Source organism: Petaurus breviceps, unplaced genomic scaffold (assembly GCF_028583685.1).
Source record: "Petaurus breviceps papuanus isolate PSGF00001 unplaced genomic scaffold, PetGlider_PUasm1.0 99, whole genome shotgun sequence".
Taxonomy (NCBI): domain Eukaryota; kingdom Metazoa; phylum Chordata; class Mammalia; order Diprotodontia; family Petauridae; genus Petaurus; species Petaurus breviceps.
In genome coordinates this window covers 11,825,714-11,842,166 of record NW_027187465.1, presented here as the reverse complement: position 1 = coordinate 11,842,166, position 16,453 = coordinate 11,825,714, and the positions used below count along the sequence as shown (strand labels likewise).

General features: G+C 50.8%; 1 protein-coding gene across 2 annotated transcripts; it reads right to left on the bottom strand.

Moving 5' to 3' along the window:
• Positions 1 to 629: 629 nt before the first annotated feature.
• Positions 630 to 16,349, bottom strand: RAB35 (RAB35, member RAS oncogene family). 2 transcript variants are annotated; one of them, XM_069081886.1, is made up of 6 exons: positions 16,220 to 16,349; positions 10,119 to 10,169; positions 9,444 to 9,567; positions 3,502 to 3,626; positions 3,299 to 3,423; positions 630 to 2,420 (listed from the first exon to the last, which is right to left on the bottom strand). In XM_069081886.1, exons 1-6 carry the CDS (start codon positions 16,269 to 16,271, stop codon positions 2,292 to 2,294), a joined length of 606 nt encoding a protein of 201 aa, XP_068937987.1. In that variant the 5' UTR covers positions 16,272 to 16,349; the 3' UTR covers positions 630 to 2,291. The 2 variants fall into 2 exon arrangements, with proteins under 2 accessions (XP_068937987.1, XP_068937988.1); XM_069081887.1 differs by lacking the exon at positions 3,299 to 3,423.
• Between the last annotated feature and the right edge of the window lie 104 nt (positions 16,350 to 16,453).

The following is a 16,453-nucleotide window of genomic DNA, read 5'->3' as shown; positions in this document are numbered from 1 at the left end:
GTATTTTTTTTAAAAAGCATAATTAGAAACTTTCAGTACAGAAATAATCCTAGCAGACCACTGAAACGTTCCATTGTTTGACAGGAAATTTCACATTGCATCTCCTAGGACTGAGGCCCCTCCCCACACCCCACCCCCCCCTCCCCCCCAGCCCCCTCCCAGACCTTCCCCATCCACGTAGTTTATCTGCCCCAACCTGAGCTGGCCCCCCCACCAAAGCACACCCCACAACCCAGGCCTGGGAAGGCGAGATCAGAAGGCTCTCTCCTCCCTCCCTTGGGCAGGGCCCTCTCACCTCCTCAGCTCCACTGGTACTGATTAACTTTCACATTGAGAGGAAACACTAGGATCCAGTACTTGGGATTCTCAGTAATTCCTGGGCATCCCTTGGGGCACCTACAGCCCCATCTCCAGCACAGCCCTAAGCAGCAGCGAACCAGCTCCCGCCCAAAAGCCACCCCTGGGGGCATGAGCAGGGAGAAGGCGGGGTGGCTGCCTGGTGGGGGCACCCTCTAATTCAACAGTTCAAGTCTTCTTCCAGAGCACTTCCCCTAATTAGCCTACTTCCCATCCCCACCCACGCCCCAGCCCAGCTCCCCCCCCTCCACTGCCTCAAGAGAAGCAAAGGCTTTTGGCAGTCCTGGGACAAGGAGACCAGTAGACGACATCCCCAGTTTTTATTGATTAAAAACCCGCCCAACAGTGTTTACATGGAAAATCTGCAGTGACTGATCCGTGATGTGATTGTCCAATCAAAACTTTGCATGGAAATCATTTAGGAAAAAAAAACCTATTAAAGTAAGTTGCAGCAAGGACAGAAATTACTCCCATGTTACGTGATCCTTTGTAGGGGGGTGTTAAGGAGGTATGGGGTCCAAGTGCAGAGGACCTTGGCTAGGGGCCCAAGAGACTGTGGTAGTTATGCTTAGCAGCCCTCATCTCTGCCCCAGCACCCAGCCCCCCTTCCTCCCATCTGCTAGACATCGCTGCTGCCTGGCCCCACTCTCCTTTGGACCAAGGAACTGGACTGTCAATGATCTCATCTGAAGCAGTCACCCAACCAGAAAGGGTCCTCTCCCCCGGGTCAGCAGCCCCACATCCTCTCCTCAAGCTACCCAAAGCAACAGACCACTGAGGAAACTGAGGGCCAGGATCTGAAATCCGTTCCATCCCTGCCCTGTAAACAAACAGTCCCGAAGAACCGAGGCCTCAGTATTTCTAACTTGTTTCAATCCTTCCAACCCTAGGGCCACCAGAGGGGTGGGGGTAATACCACCACCGCTGCAGCTCCCCTGAAGTTCCAAGGGACAGGGCCAAGGGATTTTTTTCAAATGATTTGATTTGGCTTCATTTTCTTTATAAAAAACCTGTAACCCTCCCCCCACCCTGCCCCCAATCCCGACCAACATACACACATTCACCCCTGGCTTTCTGCTGCAATTTCAACATTTTGGTACAAATTTAAGAGCCTAGACACTCCTGTGCCTGCAGTTCAGAGAACTGAGGGGGAGGAGGCCAGGAGGCAAAAAGTAATATCCATTGGCCAAAGGACAGGACTCAAATTCACAAAGAGAAGCAAGAGGATGGGGTGAAGAGACAGGGCCTGACTGGGGAAGAGAGGCTCCCCAGCTGCCAGGAAGGGTAAGGAGGTGGGGGAGAAGAGGAGGAGAGGTGGGCAAGCCTGGGTCTGGCAGGCAAAGGTTCATCCCGGACCCAGCTCACAGCACAGGGAGGGGGTGTTGAATCCAAAAAGCCACGAGGGGTGTGACGTGGCAGCCGGAGCAAGGGAACAAGGAGTCCCTAGCCCTGTCTGGCCAGTCCAAGGGGGCAGGAAAGAAACCTAGGGCCTGATCCTGACATCTGGGGACCTGCTTGTGTCTGGGAATGAGGAGACAGAGGAGGGACAAAGGAGAGAGTCCTGGTGGGTTGGCATTAAGGAGGCTAAAGCCTGAGCGAAAGGAGGATGGCGCAGCTGGTTAAAGCAATATACATTATGTACAAACTCTGGGTTAATCAGTCCGCTTGGCTGGCAGCGTCCGCACCGTGCTGTGGGTGCCTTGGCCCCGGGACAGAGGGGGAGCATGGAGGAGAGGGTGGGTTCATCCGACACCTTCTTGGCACTCCAAGGGGAGGAAAGAGTGCCCATGGCACCTCCCAATATAAAACGTGGAGAAAAACATCTTTAAATAACGGCACGAAACTGAGAATGTTCCCCCCAGGCCCGTGGCGGGCAGCAGGTGGGCGGGCGGGCAGAGGGGCCACAGCGCAGTCTGTGCAGCACCAGCGGGACATCAGCAGCACCGCTTCTTCCGTTTACTGTTCTTCGTGAGCTTGACCACGTCGTTCTGTTGCTGCTGCTGCTGCTTTGCTAAGTTTTCTTTCTTTGCTCGGAGAACCAACTCTGTGATGCAGTTGAACATCTACAACAGACAGGGGATGGCCAGAAGTCCATAAGAAATATCATTTAAAGGGAAGTCAGGCAAAGACAACAGTGGCCAACGGCTCACCCTCTGACCGTTGGAAGCAGACTCCTCTACAGAGTGCAGTCAGATTCAGACTGTGTGAGAGCCCCAAAAGCTCCAACCCACAGACCCCTTTCCTCTGCACACTTCCACTAGGGCCCCAGCATCTACCCCCGAGGTCCCACTCCTTGTTTCTTCCTTTGGAGAGAGACCACTGTCCAAGAGGAAGGAACAGAGCTCCGAGGCTAGAGGAGGGCTTGTGGACTCCCAGGTTTCTGCTATTCTTGGGAAAAGCAGCCAGGAGAGAGCACAGGATGAATGGTCATGGCTCTCCAGAATCTCCCCAAAGCCCACAAGGAGCCCATCTAGACTTCAGCGGAAGGGTCTTAGAAGTCAATTTCTGCAGGAGGCTCAAGCCTCCTAGGGGCTCACCCTCTACTGTTACCACTTTGGGTCACCATCAACACCCAATACTTTCTGCAAACCTTTTCCAAACCCTGCACCCAAGCAAAATGCACCACTGCCCCCTCCATGCAATGGCACCTGGAAGACTTCAAGGCCCTGGAAACGCTCAAGAGGCCACCAACCTCCCCTAGCCTTGTTTCTGCCTGCCAGTGTGGTTTATTTTAATGACTTGGGCAACGTCATCCAACATCAGCCCCAGTGACAGCTAGGCTGGGGGCAAAGGAGATCCGGGGCAGGGCACTGCCAGGTGCTAAGCTAGAGGCAAGGCACCCAGGGAGTATTTCAGAAATTGGCACCCTAGGGAGACCTCCCAGTCCTGAGGGCTAACTGTTCTCTCAGAATTCTCCCGTCAAAGGAGGTCAGGACTTTACCTCTTCCACATTAACATTCTCTTTGGCACTGGTCTCAAACAGCTGGATCCCCATCTGCCCAGCAAACTTGTAGGCATCTTCCATCTCCACCACCTTCCGTTCTGGGTCATCGTTCTTGTTCCCCACTATAGGACAAAGCAGAGTGAGAAGAGTCCCCGGGGAGAGAAGCCAGCCCAGGCCGCCCTCGCCCAGCGCAGCCTCACCTAATATCCGGCACACGTCATCACAGTTCTGGTTGATTTCGTGGAGCCACCGCTTGACATTGACAAAGGACTCTGCGCTGGTGACATCGTACACCACAATGACCCCATGGGTCCCTCGGTAATACCTGGAAGGCAGAAGGGGCTGCATCAGGGTTTGCCTGAAACATCTAGAACCAAGCTCCTTGTCGACAGGAAGAGGAACAGCAGGGAAAGGGCAGCAGCCAAACATTCTCAAAGAGGAGAAGAGGGATAAAGGTCTAAGGAAGAGGGGGCACCGAGTTCCCCCAAGTCCATCACACACAGCTGCAGAAAAGCACAGCAGAGGCTTGACAAGCCACCTGCTCTCCTCCCAGGTCTGCTTCTAGCCAAACCTTCATCCCAAACAATCTTATGTCAGGTCAGACTTAGAAGCAGGGCTGGGTCTCCTGGGCTAGTAAAAACCTGGCAGCACCTAGGCCCTCTTCAAAAGGCAAACGGGAGCTTTCCTTCCCAGTTGTTCCCTGGCCCTGGTATGAACCTGCTAGGCATTTTGGGGCAACCATGGATAGAATGGAAGGAAGCCTGAGTCTGCAATCAAACTGGCTATCAAGTCCCTAGGCCCTCAGATACCAGCGGAATACAGATGAAGGGGGCAAGTTTCCTTTGACAAAATGCTTTAATATCCCTGGCCAAGAGATGCTTCCATTGGAGCCTTGAGGTCCCACAATACCAACACATGCCTTACAGAGTGTTTTAATCCTTTCTCTTTTTTAGTTCATTTAAGCTTCACAACAATCCTGGGAAAGAGGAGCTTACAGGTACCATTATCCCCATTTTACAGATGAGTAAAAAGGTGACTTGCCCAGAGTCACACAGCTAGTAAGTTTCAGAGGTCAACATTTGAACCCAAAGCCTTCCTAACTCTAAGTCCAATAGTCAGTCCATTCGGCCAGAGAGCATGCCTGTAGGGTGAAAGAAAGAACCCAGGGATCCTGGTTCTAGAGTGAAGATCTGAAGATTCTCCTTCCCCCACCCCTGCAGTTTTTATACAACCCAGAGCTCAACCCAGAGCTGGCTATGCCCCTGAGAGCTCAGCTGGAATGGCTCCTTCCTGAGGAGCTGTCAAAATCACTCCCTGACACACAGAAGGCCTGCTGCCTACCAGAGAAGTCCAGGTACCTGCTGCCCCTCCTCCTTAATTAATAATCTTACAGGCCACTTCTAAACCCTCAACAAAGCCCCAAGGAAAGGAACAGGGTGATTTAGGGAATGGTTAGGGCATGTGAATATCATAGAATATTCCTGTCCTGTAAGAAACGACAAAAAGGACAGTTTCCAAGAAATCTGGGAAGACTTATATGGACTGATACAGACTGAATCAAGAACCAGGATAGAAAAAAAAGTTCTAACAACAAAATGTAAAAATAAACAACTGTGAAAGACTTACAAACTGTGCAAAATGACCAGCTGGGACTACAGAGGGGAAAGATTTGAGATGCAAGATAAGACAGAGGTATCTCAGCAGGAAAGAGAAAATAAGCTTTTTTTTTTTTAATTTAATTTTCTTAATTTAAATTTTATTTTTAAAAAGGTAATTAAAAATTAAAAAATAAAAAAGGAATAAAGCATAAGACCTGCCCAATATTAGGTTTTCACTCACCCACACTAGCAATCTACCCATTCCAAGGTTTATTAAAGAGGCTGAAAGCTCTGGGCTTGGGGATGCAGCAAGAACATTTCCCCCAGCCCTCAGTTATCCCCCACAGCAGAAGGCACCCAGGGCTTATCAGGGACAGCAGCCAGCCAGCCAGCCTGGGAAGGCGGCAGAGCTCTCCTCCCTCCGCCTGACAAGGGGCTACTCCCCCAGACCTTTCACTTGGTAGTGGCAGCAAGAACCCAAGCAAAGCAGTCCCTTTTCCTCCTGAGGTCAGACTCCCTGTTACTGGGAGAGGGAGGAAAGAAAATGGGGAACCATGTAAAGGGCTCCCTGGAAGCTTTCTTGGGAAGGACGAAAGGAAGCAAACATGTATTAAGTGCCTACTATGTGCCCGCACTTTCCAGTGAATGAGCTCCTTCAAGCCTCATCTATCAGCTGGCAGCACAAGGCACTGCTGCATTCGTGGGCTCAGTCAACAAAGTTCCCTACCCCTGCATCCTCTCCCAAGTGATATGTCCATTCTATGTCTCTCTTGAGCTTTGTCCTCAGGGAATCATGGAATAGCGGAACTGAAAGGTGCTTTGGGCACTGGCTGGTCTAACCAGCATATTTTGGAGATGAGGAAAATGAGGCACAGAGAGGTTCTCAGCCAAGGTTGGGAACGGGATAAAGTCAGCAGCCCCACTACTCTGAGGTTAAGCAGTCTTCGTCCAGGGTTTACTGTCGCCTTTCTTTAGATACTTGGCAGGTGTCCCCTCTGGTTTCCCCCTCAGGGCCACCAAAGGGTGGGGGCACCTGGTGTGGAAATCAGTTCCCTCATAACCTGGCTTTGCACAGTTACTGCCCCTGAGGGATTCCTGTCTTTCAGAGCCCGTTCCCAGCCCTGTTCAACGTTCCCTTCCAGCCCACGCCTCCCTTTCTGGGGCAAAACTCAAACGCAGAGTTTGGAGAAGAGCAAGGGAGCTTTCAGGGTGCTAGAAACAGAGGAAGGGAGCTAGGAAGTCTCAGCCAACATGACAGATTTAACTAGCCTTGTGCCAGGAGAGGAAATGTTCAAATGAAGTTTAAAAATTCTCAGCTGAAGAATGCCAAGAAAGTCTTTGTCACGACGAGCCTCCAGCTCCAAGCTCCAAGGCCCTGGCCTCCAAAAGAAAATCTTCCCCACTGCCTCACTCTCACACTCTATCCCAGAGATAGGGAACCTGCATCCTCTCCCCAGTGACACATCCTTTCTATGTCTGTCTTGTGCTTCTGTCCTCATGGAACTGTGGAGTAGTGGAGCTGACAGGTGCTTCAGGCATCGGCTAGTCTAACCAGCGTATTTCAGAGATAAAAGGAGGTAAAGGAACTTGCCTAAGGTCCCATATTGAGCTAGAGACAGAACTCCAGCTCTTAGCTCCCAGAATGCACTGCTTCTTCCGAGATGCTGGGCTGTCTGTCATCTTGGAAGCTCAGCTTCCCACGAGACAGCTCTTCTGCTCGCCTAGTCCCAGTGGATGAACTGGGCAGAGATGAAAGCAAAGCAAGACCTTGGCCTTTTGTCTTGAGGAAGCAAGGGGCATTCAGAGAAAAGAGGACGACGAGGCAATCAGAATCCTGTTTTTAATCACCTCCTGGTGTCACCACCCCTGAGGCCTTTTCAGCCAACCTTGAGGGGCAGCAAGTCCTGGTCACCAAAAGGGAGATACCAGAAGTTGGTACACTGATGCCCTGCTTAGTAAAGATTTCATGTCTTAGTTAATTCCTGTGAATCAGAGAAACTGGCTCTTTTCTTAGAGCCTAGAATACCACTTTTATCTCCCAGACACCACCCCCACACATACACACACTCTGAGATTCTGTGTGTGTGTGTGTATGTGTGTGTGTGTGTGTCTGTCTGTCTCTCTCTCTCTTTTTCAAAATGAATTCTGGAAATACTTCAATTCCCGGGATGTCTTCTGGGCAGTGAAAGAAGAGTCCCTAACCTCTCTAGGCCAGCCTGAATTCCTGTAACAGGCCCTACTGCACCCCTGGAAAACAGAGGTGTAAAGCAAAGACAGAGTTTCAGGCTCTGCCTCAGCAGACACATAATTTGGTGGCCAAGGCGCTTAGTGTGGCCACTGGATGATCTGCACAAAGCCCTCTTCTCCCCAAAAATAAGCAGTTAGGTTTCCCTTTGGCCTCATTCTTCCCTTCCTCCCAACAACCCTCAACTCCCTCCAAAATACCCATTCAGCAGCTCGGCAAAACAAGGAGAGGAGCATGATGAGGCAGAATGAGGGGAGGTGCCCTTCTGGTCACCACCCAGGCCAGGCCAGCACGAGCACCCAGGCCAGGCCAGCACCACCAAAGCAACGAGGCACATTTTAGGAAGGCTGAGGGGGGCCAGGAGAGACTTCCTGCCAAGGGCTTCTTCTGAACTTTAAATCCCACCTCTACAAGAGGCTGCAGACGTCCCCAACATCACCACTCATCCAAAGCCTTTCTTTGAATTACAGGCCCAGCTTCCCCGAATTTGGCTTGGTTTGTCCCGACCCCACACAAAGCATCTGCCCCTTTCCCAAGTTCCCTTCTGTGCTTTCCAGGATCCTTCCCATCTCCCTTTGCAGTGTGACTTCTGGAATCATCTCTGAGCCTTGCTTTCCCCATCTGTAATATGGAGGAAACAATGCCTTTAGCCTTTGTTTCACAGGCTCATTGTGAAGATCAGTGAGATCCTTGACAAAAAGCATTTTGCAAACATGAAGGGATCAGTTAGACTTATCAGAGCACTGCCATCTGTAAAACAAGGGAGCTAAACTAGATGAGTTCTTAACCCAGGATCCAGGAGGTCCACAAGGGACCCCAAGATGGCCACCAGCAGAACTTGGATGAGGTAAAAAAATCTTCTTTTTACTAAGCTCTAAACAAAATCTAGCATTTCCTTCAAATATGAATTAAAAAAAACCAGCTTGATTCTGAGCAAGGCCCCAGTTCGTGGCTGCTGCCAAAGGGGTGTGGGCATAAGAACAGTAAAGAAGGCAGCTGGAAGCCCAGGGGCCTGGATTTCACAGAACAGCCTTGGAACTCCGAGCGGCCCACTCCCAAGACCCTCACTGCCTCTCGAAGCCTTTCCTATGCAGCTCACTCCCAGGCTCTTCTGATTCTGAGTGCCTGGCAGCCTTACCTGTCACTGCTACATCTTAAGAAAAAGATAAACCCTCAAACACAGCTGCCTATCCAATGTGATCAGAGGAAGCAACTTCAGGGCATTTTGCCCAAATGGAAGCAGCCTTTGACACTGGTGTGACGGGCACCCCAGTGACTTCAATGACAAGTTCCACTCCAAGTCCCAAGTAGACTGCACTCCTCACACACAGGCAAGCCATGCCGACAGCCCGGTCAACATCCATGCTTAGCTTCTTATAACCATTCATCTACCACCCCCAGCCAATCCCCCAGGCCTCTGAGTGCACACACAGGAAGGGCAGGAAGCCTGGTTTCCAGGTGGTCACACAAGGAACAATGATCTTAGAGATGGAGAAAGAGGACTAAGGCTAAGTATTCCCAACTGAGGAGCTGTGAGGGAATAAGATCCACTGTCTTGGATCCTACTTAAGCATCCTAAGAAGCACAAATCCCCCAGATGTCCTGTATGTGGGAATCAGGATGGATTTCACCCCTTATTTGCAGCTGAGAACAGGGAAGATGCTATTTGAGGACAGCTCAGTAGCACTAAGTCGCCTGACAGGCCCAGCTGAAGAGCTCTAAGTGATTGCTCTGCCCATGCTGCCCCAAACCACTCCCTGTCTGAGGTGGTTCCCAGATGAGAGTGAAGTCGGGCCTGGACAACACTGGAGAAGCCCCGGCTCCCTGGACAAATGGCTCCAAGCAAACAATACAAATGTCAAGGAGCCTCAGGAAAAGGAATAGTGTCCTAATGAGGAAATATCTGCAGGGACTCCCAGCTAAGAACGTGGTCACTCAGACAAGTGCTAACGGCTGAAGGGGAACCCCCAGGGGTGCTGCATGTGGGATGGCCAGACAGGAGTCATTTCCCAGCCACCCTGAACGGTGCTGCAGTCGGCTTCCCCTCCAATGGCGGATGGCCAGGGCATGGGGCTTCAGAAACTGGAAAAACTGAGGACAATGATGGCCAAACAACTCTGCCTCGAGCCAAGTTTACCTTCTCGCCCCAAGACACTCTATTGTCCCCTGCCCCCCTCAACACCATCCAGATGGGATGTGAATGGCCAGCAGGCAAGAAGGCAGAGTAAGGAGACACAGCAGCCTGCCCTGGCCCTCCAGAACCCAGAAAGCCACGCACAGTCAATGCTACCAGACTTACGTGGAGGTGATGGTGCGGAAGCGTTCTTGCCCAGCTGTGTCCCAGATCTGTAGTTTGACCTTTTCCCCATTGATCTCCACAGTTCGGATTTTGAAGTCCACCCCAATTGTGGTAATGTAGCTGCCTGTACAAAAAGACCATGTTACAGAGGCCCCAACAGTTGAGAACAGGCCCTGGTGTCTGAGGGAAGCTGCTGACCTCTCACAGACTGAGCTGGGCTCTCCTTTCCCAGAGTTCCCTGAGCTCCAGCTCATCCAGCTGTAACATCAGTAGAAGACAAGGCCACAGCTGGAACTAGGAGACAGAGGTCAACAACCTCTCCCAGGCCCAGAAGCAATGACACACAAGCCAAACCATCCTCTCCCCCTCGGGGCTTACCCATCTTTCCAAGGACAATCACATTTTAGTTCTTTATTGATGCAAACCAAGCCACCACTGCCAATGAAGGCTCTTAGGGCACTCGCTCCTGGGGGTGCCTTGGTCTGGGGAGGGTTCATGCTCTGCTACCATCACAAGCTCCTCCCAACCTAACTCCTTCCTCCTGTCCCCTTTCCCCTTTCCCTTTTCCTCCTCAGGTAAAAGTCTAGAAGAGACTGAGAGGCCAGTGTTCTTAGCCTTCTAGGAAAAGGAAATTCGGAGGAAAAAAAGCCTGGCAGGCCCCCTGGCACTGCTCACCTGAGAAAGTGTTGTCTGCAAATCGTAACAGCAAGCTGCTCTTACCCACACCTGCAAAAGAAGAAAAAATGCTAAGGGTCCATAGGCCACTAAGTGGACAGGTCACGGTGTGACTTCCTCCCAGAGCTGAAGCTCTTCCTACTGGAGGCAGAGGGGTCAAAGATGGGAGTGACCAGCAGGTCCATTCCATTTTAAAGGGGGGGTGGGGAGTGGGGAGTAGTGTGAGGGTATGACTTAGAATCAGGGGTCCTGGATCTGAATCCCAACTGCCCCTTTGAATCTCTCCTGTAAAAGGGACATAATAATCCATGCCACCTCCCTCTTAGAGTGAGCACTGTGAACCATACCAGACTAGAGAAATGTCAACTCCATGTCAATGGGTCAAGGGTCTTATTTTGATTTCCTCAGAACTTCCAGCATGTCCTTAGGGGAGAGATCTTAGGGAGGAACCCAAGGTTCAATGACTAACCCACAGTCACATAGCTATATAAGTCAGATCTTATTCACTATGACTTTTCACTACTAGGCCTAAACCCAGCTCTTTCTGACTCAAAGACCAGCACGATATAAGTCAGACTGCCTCTTTTTTATTAATCAGTACTAATTTGTGATGATTATAAAGGTACCCAAGTACCACATTAGGGTAACCGAATTTCATTCAATCACCTGCCTTTCCCCGGTCCCTGAAACTGGCTGATTCAATTTCCTGAAGCATTAGCTAAGAGTGAAGTCAAGAAGGAGAAGAGAAAGAAAACTCTCTTCCCTCTAAGAATCATCTCAGGGGAATACAATTCAGGTCCCTGCACTTAGGAGCCTGCTGCAGCAGCCCAAAAAATTCAAGAAGCCAGAGATGGCTCTAGGGAAGGGGGTCAAGTCAATCAGGCAATATTTACTACTACTGCTACTACTACTGCTACTACTACTACTGCTGCTACTACTACTACTACTACTACTACTACTACTACTGCTGCTGCTGCTGCTACTACTACTACTACTGCTGCTGCTGCTACTACTACTACTGCTACTACTACTACTACTACTGCTACTGCTACTACTACTACTGCTGCTACTACTACACCACCACCAGTATCCCTTTCACATTTACAAAATGTTGTGTGTGTGTGTGTGTGTGTGTGTTATTTAATTTGAGCCTCAAAACAAACCCATAAGGCAGGAACTCTTGGGATCACTCCCATTTGAGAGATAAAGAAACTGTTGGCTTAGGGAGGTAAAGAGATTTTCTCAGGGTCACAAGGCAAGCGTTCTATCCACTGCATACCTAGGATTTGGGGGAAAAGATTTCAAAGTCTTTCATGGGCTGTCAAAAGTTCAAAACCACAGGGACAGCTAGGTGGGCTCTGGAGTCAGGAGGACCTGAGTTCAGACAGACACTTGACACACTTACTAGCTGTGTGACCTTGGGCAAGTCACTTAACCCTAATTACCCTGCCTTCCCCATCCAAAAAGACAAAAACAAAAAAACCCCAAACAAAAGTTCAAAACCACACAGAGGCCTCAGAGACCCTCTAGCTGAAGGGTTCTTAACCTTTTTGTGTCAGGGATCCCTCTATGAGTTTGCTGAATCCTATAAAGGAAGGGAAGTGCATTACAATGCTGGGCAAGTTCAAATCTGGCCTCAGACACTAACTAGCAGGGTGACCCTGGGAAAGTCACTTAACCTGTCTGCCTCAGTCTCCTCATCTGTAAAATGGAGACTATAACAGCACCTCCATCCCAGAGTTATTGTGAGGCTCAAATGAGGCAGTATTTGTAAAGTGCTAGCACAGGGCCTGGCACACAAGGGTCACTTTCTAAATATGTTTTCTACCTCCTTGGAATTCTGTTTGTAAATGTATAAAATCAAACTGGAATTACAAAGAAAATCAATTCCACTAAAAGCCAACAACAATAGCTAGCACCTATCCAGTGCTCCCAGTCTGGCTGAGCACTTTATCCTAAGACCCCTGGAGGCAGGTGCTGTTATCATCCCCATTTTTATAGATGAGGAAACTGAGGTGGACAAAGGTTAAGTGACTTGCCCAAGGTCACACAGCTAGTAAGTGTCTGAGGCTGGATTTAAACTCAGGTCTTCTTGATTCCAGGTCCAGAACTCCTCATCTAGTCCAATCTCCTCAATTTACTAATTAAAAAACAACAACAGAAACCTGGCACCCATCACGGTTTCCCAACTGCCCCACAACAAATGAATGGTGGCCATTCTGACACTTGAAGGTCCTAACTCCCAGGCCCAAATGCCTCCTTCATACGCCACACCAGTCTCCTATTTCTGCCTCTGTTGCTGGAAATTCTCAGTGGGGGAGCTCCTGGCCCATGATGCCGATGCATCCACCACACAAATGAGAAGCCCTACAAAGGCGTATTCGCACAGTCCCTGAGCTCAGCACCCCCAGGCATGTTCACATGCCCACAGACAGTCCAGGAACACCCAAGTCTCCCCACCCTGGTCCAACAGGCGACATCTTTGGCAATGGTCCTACCATGAGCTTTAGAAAAGTACCCTGGATTCTCCTAAGTCCAACCCTGTCAACAAATCTCTGGAATTAATCCCTGACCAAAGAATAGGAACCAAAAACCCTTAAGAGCAGCCACACTAGGCCCTTCATGTCAAATGTGTATGTGCAATACTATCAAACTCAAAGACTCAACAACTGAAACCCAGAAATCTCACTCACTTCTATGAACCAAGATCAAAGCATGTCAGCCACAGCTCCTGGGCAGGGCATCTGTCTGTCTCCTGCCCTTACTCCCCACTCAGCATCCCTGCAATGTGAGGACCAAGTGGCCCTCCTAGGCTCCACTGCACACAGTGTGCTGTCTCCCCACTGGGATGCCAGTTCCTCTGAGGGGAGAAACTATCTTTGCTTTTGTATTTATATCCACAGGGTTAGCACAGAACTTAATCAATGCTGTTTCATTCATTCATTCATTCAGGCATTTCTCAGGACACATTAAAGATTTCTTCCAGGTATTTCTTTACCTGACTAATATCGAACCGACTTGGTATACCAGGGGTTTATTTTATGGAAAACACTAGCCAACATAATCAGGGAAGAAAAGGACAGACTCACATGCTACACCCAGAGTACCTGGAGCTCAGCCCTTCAGCCCTTCAGCCTAGAGCTCTGTCACTTCCTCATTGAAATCTCAGATCCTCCCAGCCACTCACTGTGAGGCTTCCTGCTGTGAGCAGTCCGCACAAGGCTCCTGGGCTGGGTCTTCCCAATAGGCTCTGCCCCAAGGCCCAGCTGTCTTGTTAGCTTCCTCCCCTCTCCCACAATCTCTAGCTCACTCACTCAGCAGAAGCCAGGAGAGTCTGTCTGTCTCTCAGAAAATCCCAGTACTGTGGCCAGATCCCAAGCTTTCTTATGATACCCACACAGCTGCAGCTGAGGCCACCAGCAGAGCAAAAACTAAAGCCACTGGAGTTGATCGCTACTTCTGTCACCATACTGGAGACCCCATTAGGAAGGAAAGCACTCTAGTAGGAGAGAGAGAGAGCTCCGCCTGAACCCCTTAAAGGAAGGCCTTGCTGGGAGTATCTGTAAACACCATTTATCCAACAGCTCCCAGCCCAAGGAAGGAAGTGAGGGTACCAATTTACCTTAGCCACAGAAAAAATAAAAGGTCAACAACAGTTGGTGTGAAACCAACTGACCATAGCCCTCACATCTGACATTAGCAGTGCAAGCTTCTGAGACTACACATCTTGGCAGCTGATGCTTCCCTGTGGTTTGAGAAGTTAATCTACACTGCAAATTGAAGGATGGGAGTGGTCAGTGGCCACTATGTCCTGGTAAATCCCAAATGTGGCATTCTTAATTCAGCTTCTAAACTAAGACTGCATCAAAGGAGCGGTTCTACACTTTAGGTAAGGAGAGCTCAAGTCTTTGTGGAAGGGATAAACTCCTGGTCACATGATGCCCCAGCCCCAACTCTCCAGACAATTTAGGTCCTCTCAGATCAGGACAACACATGAAGTCAGGCTACTGACATTCTGACTCCCCTCCCAAACATACTCATCTATAAGGAACATCAGAAGCCCAACAATACAAGTCACCATGGGCAGCTCACTAACTATATCCGAAGTCAGACCAGACCTTCACTTACTTCCACTTCCACACACCTTAGAAAACAAAATGTTTACAGATTGAGTTATATGAGCCAGACTACATAAAGAGGCCTGCCCCACACCATACACAAGGTTAAGAAGTACTGTGGGAAACAAGACCAAAACTACTTCCTGGGCTTTAAAGGGGGGAAAAAAAAAAAATCAGACTCAGGAGTCAGTTTTTCACTTTAAGATCTCAAAATCCCTCCCTGAAATCCAGATATCTTTCTGAGGATCAAGGCCCATAACCATAATAAGTGAGTTCACTAATTCTTTGGGAAGAAAAATCACCTTCAGTCACAGAACACTCCCTCCCCCCATTCCTTTACCCCATCTGCAGCTAAAACACAACCCCTGAAAAGGCATATGGTGCACTGAGTGTACAAATAAATTCTAAAGGCCATCTATCTTCAAAAGAAAGGCAGCATTCGTCTAATTCTACTCAAGAAAGAAAAAAGAGAAACTGAGGAAAGGGTAAGAGGTAACTGATCCATTGATCCCTCAGTCCCAGCACTCTCTTTTTAACATCCTAAACTTCTGAGAGATCTTGCCTTTCACCTTCCAACTGAGTCCATAAAAGCTTCCCCACTGTTTGACCTATGCAAACCACCACACCAGCCTATATCCATCCCAACAACCAAGTACAATTGCTTTCCTGGCTCACTCCCCACAACAAACTTACTCCCTTGTCCCCTACTGCCTTTGTCTAGAACCAATTTTGTTAAATCCTTTCATTCTCCCAGCACCATCCCCAACATCAGCTTTTTATAACACCCAATATGCTCCACTTTCAACCTTGCCTCTGCCACTAATCACATGACGGGCTCTTCCACACTCAGCCTTGACCATAGCCTAAAGCTGCCATGCTCCCAAACCTCCTCCCCTTTCATCCTAATCCTATAACACCTGCTACACTCCTCTCCTCACCATAAACCTACTCTGCCTCTGCCTTTCTGACCCCTGTCACCCCATAAACCTTTTCACCCAACACAACTCATTCTAACCACCCAAACCACACTAAGGGCCCCTTTGCAGCCATTAAAGGAATCTGCACCGCTAAAATATAAACCTCTCAACAGGGCTCGGTTTCTGCAGAGCTGCACTGGGAAGTGGGATAGATTTGGAATCCAGGACTTGGATTCAAATCCTAGCCTTGTCACTTGCAAACTGGGCAAATCACTCCTCCCAGCCTCAGTTTTCTCCTCGGTTATTTAACTAGATGACCTGTTAAGTCCTTTCGGGGAGTCTACGAGCCATACACTTAGTATGTGGTCCTCAGCCCACCTCCCCTCGGTCAAGGGGAGCAAGAAGGGATTAAGCCTCCTTCCTTCTCGGGGAGAGAAGGGGGAGGGAGGGAAGGGCGCAAGGAAAGGGACTTAAGCAAGGTCACAAGGCGGGGACAGAACCCCAGGCCGGACTCCAGTCCGCCAGGCACCCCGCTTTCCTTTCCCCCTCACTCCGAGGCACGGGCCTCCCCCTCCCCCCAGGGCTCCCCTCCCCATCCACAGCGCCAACAGTGAAGCCCCGATGGACACACACACCCCCTGCTCCCCCAAAGCTGGCCGTGGCCGATCTGCACCGTCCTCACCGCGCCTCGATCCGGAATCACTGCCCGCAGCCTCCCTTTCTGGGCGGGGGTCGCCACCCCTAAGACCCCTGCCCTCTTCCACCTTCCTCTCCGAAAAGAGGTCACGGACCTCCCAGACAAGCCCCCAAAGGGATCTCGGGCCTCCACGACCCCTCCCCAGCCCGGGGTTAGCCGAGGACCGCCCCCCCACCGCTAGGATCCCGAGCCGCCCCCAGCCCCGGCCGGGGTCACGGGTTCCCACGGCCTCCGCTCTCCCCTGCGGGCGGGGTCGTGGGTCTCGGCGCGGCCGCGCGCCCCTCACCTGACCGCCACCTCCCCCGGGCGCCGCCCTCCCTCCCGCCCAGGGGGTCCGGGCCCGGCCGCCGCCCTGGGTCCCTCGCTCACCGCTGTCGCCGATGATGAGCAGCTTGAAGAGATGGTCGTAGTCCCGGGCCATGGCGGGCGGCGGGCCGGGCCGGGCCAGGCCGGGCGGGCTAGAGAGGAGGGAGGGAGGAAGGGAGGGAGGGCCGCAGGGCGGGGGCGGGCGGGCGGGCCTGGCGATCCGCGGCAGCTCCGGGCCCGGCGGATCCACTTCCCGAACAAACAGCCGGAACTGACAGAAACGCCTCCCTCCGCCCC

Bases quoted from the DNA above. Each gene is read 5' to 3' on its own strand.
- RAB35 (XM_069081886.1), bottom strand. From the start codon at position 16,271: ATGGCCCGGGACTACGACCATCTCTTCAAGCTGCTCATCATCGGCGAC. The intron at 9,568-10,118 runs GTGAGCAGTGCC...CTTTTTGTACAG, and splicing joins TGCAGACAACACTTTCTCAG to GCAGCTACATTACCACAATT. The intron at 3,627-9,443 runs GTAAGTCTGGTA...TCTGCCTTCCAG, and splicing joins TTCCGCACCATCACCTCCAC to GTATTACCGAGGGACCCATG.